Source organism: Phascolarctos cinereus, unplaced genomic scaffold (genome assembly GCF_003287225.1).
Source record: "Phascolarctos cinereus isolate Bilbo 61053 unplaced genomic scaffold, phaCin_HiC Scaffold_4;HRSCAF=312, whole genome shotgun sequence".
NCBI classification, from domain to species: Eukaryota; Metazoa; Chordata; class Mammalia; order Diprotodontia; family Phascolarctidae; genus Phascolarctos; species Phascolarctos cinereus.
The window spans coordinates 176,412,784-176,427,732 of record NW_027555847.1 but is presented as its reverse complement, the minus strand read 5'-3'; the positions used below and the strand labels follow the sequence as shown (position 1 = coordinate 176,427,732).

Here is a 14,949-nt window from a genome sequence, read left to right as displayed (position 1 = left end):
AAAAGAGAAAGTAGTGTGCTTGGATCTGGATTCAGATTCCATAGTTCTTTCTCTGGATGTGCATAGCATTTTCCATCACTAGTCTTTTGGAATTGTCTTAGATTATTGCATTGCTGAGAAGAGCCAAGTCTATCACAGTTGGTCATCGCACAATGTTGCTGTCACTGTGTACAATGTTCTCCTGGTTCTGCTCACTCCATTCAGCATCATTACCAAGCATGTAAGTCTTTTCAGGTTTTTCTGAAATCAACCTGCTCATTTTTTATAGCGCAATAGCATTCCATTACCTTCATATACCACAACTTGTCATTATCATCATCATTTTGTTTTTTACAAAACAATTGTTGACTTCTATTTGGTTAAAGACTTCTACCTTCACTGAGGTAGAAGGAGCTACCTTCATATCATAACTACTGTCAATATTGCTCTCTCATTTTAATGGATTATATCACATCATACAATGTTTTTCATGTATCTTTAAATTTTTCATATTTGGCTGTCCACACCCAGAAAAAGAACTAGGGAGTCTGAATGCAAAGCAAAACATATTATTTGCTTTCTCTCTTTCCTTTCTTTGTTTTTGCTTCTTCTTTCTTGTGGTTTCTCCCATTGGTTCTAATTCTTCTTTGCAACATGACCAATGTGAAAATATGTTTAATATGAATGTATATGTTGAACATATATCAATTTGCATGTTGTCTTGGGGGGGGAAGGGAGAGGAGAGGTGGAGAGAAAATTTGGAACTCAAACTCTTATGGAAGTGATTGTTGAAAACTAAAAATAAATAAATTCATTAATTTAGAAAAAGTTTTTTCATATTTGTTTATCTTTATGATGCAGTTATTCCATTTAATGAATACAATTTGTTCCACCATTTCCAGTGAGGCACAGAACTCTCCCTACCCCCTACTTTTTATTTGTTATTGCAAATAATGCTCCTGTGAATATTTTTGCATGAATGAATATTTTCTTACTACCCCTTATTACTTTGACAATGGGTATTATCACCTACCTCCATCAGTCATAAACTCAATAGTGGGACTATTTCAAAGGTTAGGAACATATTACTACCTTTTCTTGCATAATTGCAAGTTGTTCTTTGAAACTGTTGTCCTAACTATGCTTAAAGGGCTTTAAAACTTTGCATATCCTTTGACCCAGCAATACCACTTGGGTGTGTATCCCAAAGAGATCAAAGAAAAAGAAAAAGGACCTATATGTACAAAAATATTTATAGCAGCTCTTTTTGTGGTGGTAAAGAATTGGAAATTGAGGGGATGTCCATCAATTGGTGGATGACTAAACAAGTGATATATATATTTGTGATAGAATACTATTGTGCTATAAGAAATGATGAGCAGGATGGTTTCAGAAAAAACTAGAAGGACTTATATGAAGCGATGCAAAGCGAAGTGGGCAGAACCAGTAAAACATTGCACACACTAGCAACAATATTGTAAAGATGATCAACTGTGAAAGACTTAGCTACTGTGATCAAGGCAGTGATCCAAGACAGTTCCAAAGGACCCATGAGGAAAAATGCTATCCACCTTCAGAGAGAAAACAAGTGAACCTTGAGGGCAGATTGAAGCATACTTTTTTTTACTTTATTTTTCTTGGGGTTTTTTTTGTGTGTGTTTTCTTTCACAATATGGCTAATATGGAAATATGTTGCATGATTTCATATGTGTGATTGAAAATGTTTATTGACTGAAAAAAAAAGTTGTCCTAGTTCATAGCTCTATCAGTAGTGAATTATCACAGCTCAGGATTTCAAATATGGAATATAATTTAATTTTTTTTCTTTTTTGATTTCTTTACTTTCTATAGCTCCTATCATCACCACTCCTCTTGAAACAGTAGATGCATTAGTTGAAGAAGTGGCCACCTTCATGTGTGCGGTAGAGTCTTATCCTCAGCCTGAGATTGCCTGGACTCGTAATAAAATTCTCATTAAGTAAGTATGTCAACTCATTTGGTTCTCTAACGAGAATGCATTTTATTGTTGTATGCTATCTCTGTGAGAAGTCTGCCAGAGGGGGCCAGCCCTAGACAAAATTATGGTGTAGGTAAAATTTGGTTTTGATGACCACACTTCAAGAATATAATGAATTTTAGATGCCTAAGGGAGTGTTAGATTAAAGGATCACAGGTTTTAGAGCAAGGAGTGACCTTAGAAATCATCTGGTATAACTTCATCATTTTAGTGATAAGAAATCTGAGTCCCAGCAAAGTGAAATAATTAATCAAAAGTCCTAGAGATTTAAACCTAGATCTTCTGACTCAAATACAGTCTTCTTTCTATTGCTCACAGAATGACAGGTTTAGAGTACTAGTCTAGACCCCTAATTTGATAATAGTAGCTCATATGTGTAGTGTTCTTTATAATGTAGAAAGTACCTTGAGATTGGTAGGATAAGCCATATTACCCTTCTTGTAAAAGTGAGGAAACTGAGGTTCAGTGAGATTAAATGACTAATACTTGCTCTGAGAGTTTGGTTTTCAATTCCAAGTCCAGTGTTCTTTTCTCTGAACCCTAATCTTTCTCATTAAAGTATTATTTTTTTAATTTTTAATTTTTTTTTTTGCTTTTTTGGTAAGGCAATTGGGGTTAAGTGACATGCTCAGGGTCACACAGCGAGTAAGTGTCAAGTGTCTGAGGCTGGATTTGAACTCAGACTGCGAGGCAGGAACTCTATCCACTGTGCCACCTAGGTGCCCCTCATTAAAATATTCTTACTCTAACAAAAGTGAGGCGTAGAGAATAAATGACTTATCCAAAGTAAAACAGCCAGTTAGTGGCAGAATCAGTTCTAATATTCAGATTGTCTGATTCCCAGCCTAGTAACATTTCTAAAACACTGTGCTTTCTTCCCATTCCATAATGCCACTCTCCTTCTTATGAAGTACCAGTTGTCCTCACCTTCAAGTCAGATGGCTCTAAAGATGATAACTGATAATACTCCTTCACATTTTAGAGTTAAGTCTATGTGTATACCTTTCCCAGAGATATTTGCATTTTAAGTTTTCTGTTCAGTAGTGGAAGGAAAGGTTTTATTCTCAGAGAAATTTCAAGCATCAAGGAGCAGTGAGATAGATGGTTTTGTGTATGGGGGATGGGGTAACTAGTCTGGGAATAGGACTTTGAGACTTCCCATGCCCCTAAAATTACACCTCACAGATTGATATCCATTCTATCTACATGTAAAATCATAATTACAAGTATGACACACTTAATAGATAATACTTCATTTGTCTTCCCTGTCAAACTATGTTCCAGAAAAATATGTTGAAAAACTTGAATATAGCATAAAATGGTATTAAAACAGGCATCCCACACTGTATACCACAGTAATTTCTGACTATGTAAGGAACCTAAATATTTTACAAATTAATATCAAGCTCAATTTTTAAAAAGGGAATTACTTATCTGTAGCATTTATAAGAGGAAAAATTCTTATCTAGAAGAAATTGTAAGTGAGAAAATAGATGAGCAACATTCTGGTACTGTGGGGAAAACACTGGTTTTGGAGTTGGAAAACCTGGGTTTGATTTCCAGCTCTCTCCCTCACTATCTACATTACCAAGGCAAATTGTTTTGCCCTCTGGGACTCATTTTTTTCATCTGCAAAATGAAGAGGTTGGAGGATTAGATGTTCTCTGATGTTTTTTCCAACTGAAAAATCTATGGTGTTATCAGTATGTAAAAATAAAAACCTTTTTTTTTTACAACAAAAAGCAGCACATCCTGAAAACTTTTTTTTAAAAAAGGGAATGCAACAGATTGGGAAGAAATCATTGTCATAATTACATGTTATAAAAATCTGACATACAAAATTTATAAGGCATAAGTACAAATTTAAGTGTAAGATCCATTCTAAATCAATATTTAAGTAAGTAGCTACTACATGCTAGGAATAGTTACTTCTTTAAAAAAGGAACAAAAAGGATCAATAATCAACTGGGGAAAATGGGTTAAACTTTCTACCAAACAGAAGAATGCGAATTAAAACAACTCTATACCACCTTACACCCATTAAATTGGCAAAGAAAATTACATATGATTAAATTCAACATTTTCTCAGGCTATTAAGAAACTAGCACTCTATTATATTTCTAAAGGAACTGTGAGTTGATGAAATCTTTTTGGAAAGGTATGTAGCAAATGACATTTAAACCCACCATGGATTGGAAAATATAAAAGACAAATTTACTGAGAGACACTGCAAAACACCTAATTGAAATGCAGGGGATATGATCTCTAGTCACTATATTGCCATTGACTCACTGAGAAATTTTGAACCTCTTGGAAGTTGAGTTTACTCAAGTGTAAAACTAACTTAAAATATGTGCTTTCAACTCCCTTTGTGCTTTCTTATCTATTCCACTATCTGCTTCTGTTTTATGGGTGGCTCACTCTTCCAACTTCCTGGAAGGCCCCAAACATTTTATTCTCAAAGATTTTTAGCATGAACTTTGGAATTGGAGAGGGGGAGGGGAATGACTAGAAAATTCAGGAATAGTGAGGGACTATTAACAATACTAAGCCTAAAAATTGCTCAATATGTATGTGATTGATGTATATACATACAACAGTATGCATAGAATAAATTAATCCATTTCAGTTGAAATCTCCAGTGGTTTCCATGGTAAAAAAAAAATCTCTTACGGAGAAAGGAGCATTTGTAAGGTGCTTACTATGTGCTAGGCACTGTGCTAAATACTTTTACCAATATTATCTTATTTGATCCTCCCAACAACCCTACAAGGTACATGCTATTGTTATCTCCATTTTATAGTTCAGGAAACTGAGGCAAACAGTAATTAAGTGACTTCTCCAGGGTCACTCAGTATGTTTCTGAGGCTGGATTTGAACTTTGATCTTCCTCATGCCGTCAGCTGTCTGGAGCTTCCTTGAGGGAAGTAAGAGAACTGGTTAAACATAGAGTCTGGGGAATTAGAGCAAAGCAGGATTTAGCTCCATATCTTTGTAGTAGTTGGGTTGGGGAGGGGTTTGGCTTGGGAAGTGTGGGTGGACAAAGGATAAATATTCATTTCACACACAAAAAAGTCACTCACTTTATTGGAGTCATACTCAGAAAACGACCCTGTCTTGTAAGTTTAAATGGGATTCAATACAAAAATATTTTTATATGAAATCATGTTTGCCTAAGCAGAACTACAAATAAGGCAAACTTTAAAGGTTCTGCCAACTTTCAAAATCTGCTATTCTGGCAATATTATTTTGAGAAAGTAAGAGAACCAAGACAGTATAGTGTCAGAACCAAAGAGAAGAGGAAATTTCAAAAAGGACTGGGTGGTCAATCTTGTGAAATACTATAGAAAGAGAATATTGTTTTTAACGTTCTTGGAAGATATACAAAGCCAATAATGCCTGAAGTCAGAGGGAAGAAAATTAAAGCTTCCAGAATGGATTAGAACATGGCCCAAAACAAATTAGGAAATTCCCTAGATGTGTGGCCATTAAGCAAAGCTGGCAATGTTCCCCCCCTGGTCCTTACAGAAAAGCTAAGATTAGAATTGCCTGAAACATTCAAACCTAGCTTTCAGACTAATATCTCTGTTCATTCTTGTATAAAAATTTTCATGTTTCATTCATGCAAATGTGTATGCTACACATTTTACCACGAGGGTGTGATGCTATCCAAACACTTGACCATAGTCAGTGATAAGTTCTAGGTGCTGTCAGCCACCCAGCAGTTAAGTGATCCCTCTTGGTGGTAGTGGTGGGCGGGGCTCTCCATGGCTCTCAGAGAGCTAGCTACTTCTATCTCTGAGCTTTACCCCTTTGCTGCCATAGTGCTCATTTTTTAGTCTCAGGGATTGGTGCATCTGTGTATTTCTCTAATTAAATCCTTGGTTTAGCATTTACCCACCAGAAAACTTTGCCCTCTTCCCTTTGCTTTAGTTTTTCAATGCATTCAATCCCATAAGCATGGCATAACTATAGTCAGTATTTTATTCTTATCCATAAAAGAATAAAATAAAACACTTTAAATGACCGCTGTTGGGGCTAGGAATCCGTACCTTCTTCCACTTGTTTAGTCTACAGGCAAACAGAAACCCCCAGGGGGTGGGGAGGAGAGCAAACTGTACAGTTCAGGGGTTCACATTCAAACCTCCCAACTCTGTTGTGGTAGGAAAGGAAAAGAATTAGCCACTCACAGCACTAATCTGTCCTTGCCAGTCATTGATGTTTCTAATTTTCATTCACAGATCCCTTCAAAACCAAGGAGTTCAGAGGTTGTGAGTCTTTACAGGATATGACTGGTAAAGTTCTCACAGTGACTGGAGGGGAAAACCCCAAGTATCTTGGTGTTATGACCCATTGCCTCTCCATTTTCTGTCTCTGTCATTTCTCCTTGGAAAGTTTTAAGTCCCATTCTGGTTTATATCCTACTTAATTTCTGCCTGCAACTGATCTTGAAACCCGCCCCTGCCTTGCCTTTTTCCATATTGTGTTATAGAAACTTTGTGGGTACCCTCCATATACTCCCAATCCTTGACAGGCATTTCTTTAGATGCAAATTTTAATATGGTAAAAAATGATTCTAAGTGTAATGAGGATTATGGAAGTCATGTAAATAGTTTACTACTTATAAAAATTTTCAAATGGAGGAAAACAACACAAATCCATAGAGAATGTGTTAGGTCACTACTTGTGGGTAGTCCAACATCTAGGAATGAAAAAATGCCTTCCATGGAGTTGGGGTTATTTCAGGACTGGCTCAGATCAGGGACTGGGTCAATTCTAGTGTTTTCATTGTTCTCCCAACCAAAATGACTCAGTGTCAAACAAACTCAAATCTCAAGGACTAAGGCCTAAACCAATTAGTTGCTCCAGGATTGTCTTTATTGAGCTGTTTGCAGTGGTGTGCTAGTCAGCTTGAACCACCTGGAAAGAACCAATTGTTAAGTTTTCAGTGTACACATTTATACTACTTTGGAAATCAACAATTACAAATAAGGCCTTGATTTATTAAATTACTTTTATTATTTGACTTGAGAAAATGATAGACAATATCTTAATAATTCAGGTTAACCCAATTGTGTCACATATGCTTTATTTTTCTTTTTTGAGAAATGGTTGTTAAAGGTTTACCAGCCTTGACTATTTGTTTTCTGTCTGGTCAATTCCATGCAATTCAAGGTAAGTGATCCAAAAAATGAACAGCACAGTACTTGCTGATCAATCAGTTTGATCATGCTATGATCATACATCCCTCATATACAGAGTGATACACAATCTATGTTCTTATTTCCACAGAAAGCTTATCGCACAAATGCTGTCTCTGGACATTACTACTAACACAGAAACCTATAATCTCCAAGACATCTAGTCCAATCCCCACCCAAAGCATAATGCATAAATATTTTCTTTGTTCAGTCATGTCCAACTCTTCATGACTCCATTTGAGACTTTCTTGGTGTGCCATTTCCCTCTCCAGCTCATGTTACAGATGAGGAAACTGAGGCAGAATTAAATGTCTTGCCCAGAGTCGTATAGCTACTAAGTGTCTGGGGCTAGATTTGAACTCAGGAAGAGGAGTCTTCCTGACTCATGCCCTGCTAGTCTATCCACTGCACCACCTAGCTGTCCCAAAGATACTGGAGTGGTTTGTCATTTCCTTCTCCAGTGGATTAAGATAAATAGAGATTAAGTGACTTGGCCAGGGTCACTAGTAACTGTCTGAGGCCACATTTAAATTCAGATCTTTCTGACCCCTGGCCCAGTGCTCTATCCACTGAGCCAGCTAGCTATCTAAATATTCTCTATCAATTTCCCCAAATGGTAATCTAGGTTTTCCTTGAAGACCTTCAGAAATGGGGGACTCCTTTCTTTATAAGACAATCCCAATTCATTTGGCATAAGTCTAATATTAGGAAGTTTTAACTTACATTGAGTTAAAATCAGTTCCAAATATTTTAAGAGTAATTAAGTCTAGACATAGCCTTTTGTATTGTCTATCTCTTTCCTTCAGTTGTTGAACTGTGGGTAACCTGAATTAAGTTCCTTTTTTGTGTTTTAGTTCGTTCTCCAAACTAGTCTTTCTTTAAAGGAAAAATGAGTTAGTTTGTCTATGTTCCTTCTGAAATGTGGCATCCAGAACTAGATACTGTGTCCCAGGTGGGATCTGGGAACAGGGAAGAGTACTGTGGAGCTCCTACTTTTCCTATTTTGAAGACTATCATTATATTAATGTAAACAAAGATTAGATCACATTAACTGCTTCTAGACATTTCCTCCTTATCCAGTGCTTGCCCGTTATTTTTGAAACCAAGTGAAGTACTTTACCTTTAACCCTATTAAAATATAATTTTATTGAATTTGGTCTGTTATTGCAGCCTGACGAAGATAGTTTTGGATTCTGGTTTTGTCATTCTCTAAATTAGATATGATGCCATTCACATATTTGATAAGTACCACCATCTTTGCCTTCATCCATGCCATCCATGTAAAGTTAAACAGAATAGGGCCAGTGACCGTACCATGTGGCACAGGACTAGGAACTTCCATTGATTTCAAGATTGCTTCATTAATCTACTCTTTAAAAGCCTTTCATTGACTTCCTTCTCTTAAATCTATTTCCATATCCTGAACTCACCAATAAACAACCTCTGCAGTCACATTCATCTCTTTAGACATCTTTGAATTCTCATCAAGGCCATTTGCTCTAAATAACATTTAATTTTTGAAAATGTACCACCTCTCTGGAGCTGCTATTTCTTTTAAGGTCTGGGACCCTGGGAGTCCACTTTTGATTTCTCTGAAGTCTTTAAAATTTGCTCCCAATATCTATGGAATATTTCAGACTATGCCCATTGTTCTCCTTATCTGTCAAGAACTGCCACAGGATATGGTTGTTTCCTTCCAAGGTTACCATCATTTCTACTTCTGCAACACTTCCTCCTTATTGTTAGAACCTGGAGGAGGTTCTACTTGCTATCCCCATTTACCTTCTGAGACAGGAAATAATCAACAGGGCAAGATAAGAATTTATTGTCAGCTACAGTTTTAACTACGGGACACTTCAAACTGATCTTTAGAGAGCTGGAGTTCCCCCTCACTATTTCTTTTCTCTCTATTGGCATTGAGTTCTGCATCAAGAATCTATCCTCTTTTTCCTCCATCTCATCTGGTGTCTGGAAATGTCTTCCATGTCTTAATATTCCTGATGTTCACTGACCATATCTGAGAAAATATAGAAACACTGCCCGAGTGTAATTGTTCATTTATATCCATATTTGAAGTTAGAGTTTGTGCATTCCATAAATTACTTAGTAGACCATTCCCACCTTAATATTGTTTTTGTTTCTCCCTTCAATCCTCCCACTCATGCTTTCCCTTCCTTTGTATGTATATTCATATAGCTATCCCTTTCCTTCTCTTCCCCCTTCATTTCCCTCTGTCCATATAGGGCATGACATTCTTACCTGCTGGTGGGTGCTTGGCCCAAAGGCATGGTAAATTCTTATCACTGAAACCTCTCAAGATATCTTGAGGTTTACTGGTGAGATTTCTTTCTTAAGGACCAGGCCTTAAATTGGATTGGCCAAGGACAGGTCCCAGCTCAAGCCCTACCTGATCATTGTTAGGGCCGTGATGGCTCAGAGTAAATATAAATAGCAGCTGTTTCTGTTTTGGCCAGAAACCACCCCCATCCCTCTACCCCACCCCACCCCTCTTCCACTTCCAGATGTATGTATGTATGTATGTATTATTTATTTGTTTATGACTAGATAGAAGAGGCTATTCTTTGTCTCATTTCTTACCTAGCCAGAATGAGCATTGCCACAGTCAAACTGAGACCTGGGACAGTCTTTAGCTCAAAAAGGCCAAGGTCTCCAAATGCATCTGGAGCCATCTCCAGTCTTCTTGATCTATATCTGGTCACTGGGTCTAGATGGCTCCAGAGGAGACTGGTGACTTAGTATAACTCTCCCTCACTTAAATCCAATTTACTTCCAAATTATGGCATCACCTTCCTGAAGTCGTGGTCCACTTTGAGAATGAAGGACAAACAGTACTAGTACTAGTACTAGCTGCCCCACTGGGGACCCAACTGGCCAGTTCTAGTTGAGCAACACAGCTCCTTCTCCCTCTCCCTCTCCTTCCCCTTATGTGTGGATTCTATATCTAGCTATATGTTTTGTTGATATTCAAAGACACCAATATATCACAACTACTTATGTCACTTCTTTCCCACCAAGTCTACCTTCCCATTGACTTCAAATAATCGAACATGATTCAAAATTTGTTGTTTCTGTAACACCTATAAAGTACTTGTTTTTTTTAAACTAAATGTCATTGTTGTATGAAAATATTTTGGTTAAACATTTGAATTATGGTTTGTTATCATACATTACTGTTGTATCTAAAGTATCCTTACCTTTAATGGAGTTCTTATGCTTGCACTGAGAAAAATTATATGCTAAAATCAATCATGATTATTTTATAGGATTGTATCATGCCTGGAATGTACTCTCTTCCCTCCTTTGCCTCTGAGAATCTCATTTACTTCAAGACTTAACTGAAGTTCTATCTTCCTCATGAAACCTTTCCCAGTCCCCTCTCTGCTAGTTCCTTCTTTAAAAAAAAAAAATCCCTTGTCTACTGTGTATATATACAAATTGTCTCCCCTATTTAGATTGTAAACCCCTTGAGGGCAGAAACTGTTTTACTTTTGTCTTTGTTTCTTGATCACCTGGGATAATGCCTGACATGGTAAGTGCTTAACAGATGCTTGTTGAATGACTGGAACTCTGGCTTCACTAAAATAAGGACTCCGTGGGATTTTAAACATTGAGGAATTTAATAGAAGTTTGGGAATAACCTTTCTCTCATGAATTCTCAAGAATATCATTTCCCTTGTATTGCCAAGAAGGGATTAATACATGGGAGACAATTACTAGATGGGGGATATAGGTCATGTCTTTTTGATAGATGCCTCTAGCTCTGTAGGTGGATTTAACCATCTTAGTTCAGTAGCATTAGCTTTGCCCAAATCCTCGCATTAATTATGAACTTGCTATTCCTTGTTGTAATCTGTGATGCCTATAATAACTCTTAAGCATATGTTAACCTCTCAAAAATACCTAAAAAAAGCTGAATGATCAGAGCTAGTAGCTGACTTTCCAACTCACGTTTAAATATTACGTCTTCCGCAAATGAATTGCCAAAAATACATTGGAATCTACCCCCCTAGAAAGCAGATAGAGGATAAAGTGGGCCCACTTTGGATATCATCCAAGGGGTTTATTACTGGAAGTACCAAAGGGACCTCATTATAACAGTTTCACCTCTAACACCATCCTGGGGCGTGAACTCTGAGAACAGCAACAGAATTGGGCCTGTATTTCTTGAAAGCCACCATAAGCTTAAATACTTTTATTTCATTTGCTGATGTTGAGTTATAAGATATTAGTACAGAGGGAGATCCATACGATGAGCCAATGTTTGGAGGAATGGAGTCTAACTGGTCCAAACTGGTGACCAAACTCTTATTTATGTTGGTGGCTTATTCTGGTGCAGAACATGAGCCAAATTATATGCAATTAACCCAAACTGAAAGGAACAGAAATGCTTATCTGGCTCCACTCTCTTGCCAATAATACAACTCATAACAACATTTGCAGATACTTAACATTCTCTCACTGTCCAGAGATTCAGTCAGAGGAAACAATGCTGCTTTCTTTTGCCCGGAGTCAGTCTCCTGCCTTTCAGAATGTCAGAGATAAAACCCTTCTTACTTGTGGTTTTTTGGGTATCTAATGAGTATTAGGGAATGTTTCTGCTGCTACAAAAATAAAAATAAATAACTTTTTTTTTTTTATTGTGAGGAGGAAGGACAGAAATTGTGTGTGGGCATGGGGTTGGGCTGGGGAGGGAATCTGCTTACCTTGTACTATTTAGTGCAGAGATCATAGGACTTCAAGTTCAGTAATCTGGGTTCAAATCATATTCTTTCACAGATTAGTTGCATGAATCTGGGCAAGCCACTTTACCTCTCTGCCTTTGGTTTCCTCATCTGTCTAATGGGAATGAGATATATATGCTTTGTACGATTATTGTGAGGACTAAATGTTATAAAGTATATGGAAGTTCTTTGTAAAGTGTGAAGTGTTATGAATTGATAAGGTTTTAGGGTATTTATGAACAAGTTTGTGATTCTTTTTTTAAGTCTTTTTTTTTCAGTCCTGTCTGACTCTTTGTTGATCCTATTCAGGATTTTCTTGGCAAAGATAGTGGAGTTGTTTGCCATTTCCTTCTCCAACTCATTTTACAGATAAGGAAACTGAGGTAAACAGGGTTAAGTGTTTTGCCCAAAGTGACACAGCTTGTAAGTATCTGGGGCCAGATTTGAACTCAGAAAGATGAGTCTTCCTGACTTCAGGCATGGCACTCTAACCATTGTACCACCTAGCTGTCCAATTAAGTTACGAAAGTGTAAATGTTATGATCTTCCATCTGAATCACCTAAGTAAGACTTAATTTGAATTACTCAGCTATGGTTTGGTTAAATCAAGAAAAGTTAGCAAATAGCATAACTTATAACTATATTCCAATAAATTTGCTTACTGAAAGTTGTCAAATTTGACAAAGGCACCATTTAGGAAGAAATTATATGGACTTAGATATTGCTATTGGGTCTAAGTAGAGGATTTTCATTGGCCTGTTCGACCACAAAGAAAGTGATATTTATTTTAAAACTAGTTTAGATTTATTCTTTCTTAAACCAATTTCTTAAACATGCTTTAGAGCAGAGGTTCATAACTTAGGATTCATGAAGTTGTTTCTAAAAAAAACATTTTGAGAAGTTCATTTCAATATAATTGGTTTCTTTTGTAATTCTATGTATTTTATGCATTTAAAAATATTATTCTGAGGTAGAGTCCAATGCTTCACCAGACTGCCAGAGGGTTGTAGGACACAAAAAACAAGTTAAGAATTTCTCATTTAGAGTCTCTCTCAGTTCTTCCCAATAAAACTGTTGACCTCAAAGCTGTTGTCATTACAGTGAATTAATTATGAATCTGGAAATGATGGGGAGAAAACATTTAGGCTGAATGTCAAGAAGGATTTCCCAACAATGGGGGAATGTTATTTTGACAAGTTTTTTCACTTGGAAAAGAGTGTATAGACTGTGACTACCATAATTTATATCATAACAATTCAAGGAGACAATAGGAGATATGTTATAAGCAGTATCTGGTTAATTTCTATAAAAAAATTAAAAAATTATATTGATGCTTTTTCCTTAAGATATTGTAAGCTCCTAATTATCTTCCCTCCTTCAATCAGAATCTTCCCTTGTAACAAAGACTTATATAGATATGCAAAACAAATATATTGACTTGGTCTAATAATGTATGACTCTGTCTGCATCTACAATCCACAAAATGCAGAAATGTAAAAATATTAAATGCATTCTTTTCAGATCATAATATAATAAAAAACAAAGGCCCATGAGAGCACAGATTAAAAATTAGTTGGAGACTAAATAACCTAACCTTAAGGAATGAGTGGGTTAAAGAATAAGTCATAGAAACAATAAATAATTATATTAAAGAGAATAATAATAAGACAACATAAACAAAACATATGAGATGCAGCAAAAGCAATAATCAGAGGAAAATTTCTCTCTGTAAATGCTTATATCAATAAAATAAAGAAAGAGCAGATCGATGAATTGGGTATACAATTTTTAAAAAATAAATAAAGAACAAACTAACAATCCCCAATTGAACACCAATTTGAAAATCCTGAAACTTAAAGATGAATTGAATATAAGAATATAAGAAAACCATTAAATTAATATATAAAACTAGCAGTTGTTTTTATGAAAAACCAATAAAAGAAATGATTGTTTAATATGATTTTTAAAAAGGGAGAAAACCAAATCACTAGTATCTAAAATGAAAATAGTGAATACACCACTAATGAAGATGAAAGTAAAGCAATTAGGAATTATTTTACCTGATTATATGCCAATAAATTTTAAAATTTAAGAGAAATGGAAGAATACTTGCAAAAATATAAACTGCCCACATTAAGTATCTAAATAAACTTGAACAGGTCATAAATGAGCTATCTAAGGGGGAAAAAAGCATCAGGATTTACAAATGAATTTTAACAAACATTTAAAGATCAACTAATTCAATATTAAATAAATTATTTGGAATAATAGGCAAAGGAGTCCCACCAAACTCCATTTTTGAAACCAATATGGCAGCAAAATCTAAACAAGGAAGGGCAGAAACAGAGAAAGAAAATTGTAGACCAATTTCACTAATGAATATTGATGCAAAAATCATAAATAAAATACTAGCTAGGAGACTACAACAATATAGCACAGAGTGTAATTCATAATCACATTGTCACCAGGTGGAATTAATACCAGGAATGCAGGACTGTTTCAATATAAAGAAAATTAACAACATAATTGATTGTATCAATAACAAAAGTAACAAAAATCATATGATTAAATCAACAGATGCAGAAAATGCTTTTGACAAAATATAACACTTACTCCTATTAAAAACACTTGAAAGCAAAGGTATAAATGCATTTTTTCCTTAAAGTGATAAGAAGCATCTACCAAAAGCTATCAGCAAGCATTATCTGTAATAGGGATAAGCTAGAAGCCTTCCCAATAAGATCAGGAATGAAACAAGAATGCCCTTTATCACTAATCTTATTCAATATTGTACTAGAAATGCTAGCAATAAGAGAAGAAAAAGAAATTGAAGGAATCAGAATGGGCAATGAGGTAATAAACCTAACTCTTTCATAGATGATATGATGGTGTACTTAGAAAATCCTAGAGAATCAACTAAAAAGTTAGTTGAAACAATAATTTTAACAAAGTATCAGGATACAAAATAAACCCATCTAAATCATCATTTCTATATTTCTATAGAATGTAT

General features: G+C 35.7%; 1 protein-coding gene across 1 annotated transcript in view; it reads left to right on the top strand.

Annotated features, from left to right (window-relative positions):
• The first annotated feature begins 1,400 nt into the window (after positions 1–1,400).
• LOC144456515 (muscle, skeletal receptor tyrosine protein kinase-like) overlaps positions 1,401–14,949 on the top strand; it is a 57,109-nt gene continuing 43,560 nt past the window's right edge. Inside the window, exons 1-2 of the mRNA XM_078151728.1 lie at positions 1,401–1,425; positions 1,831–1,957. Of these exons, the coding sequence (XP_078007854.1) occupies positions 1,401–1,425; positions 1,831–1,957 (152 nt within the window). The remainder of the gene's footprint in view (positions 1,426–1,830; positions 1,958–14,949) is intronic.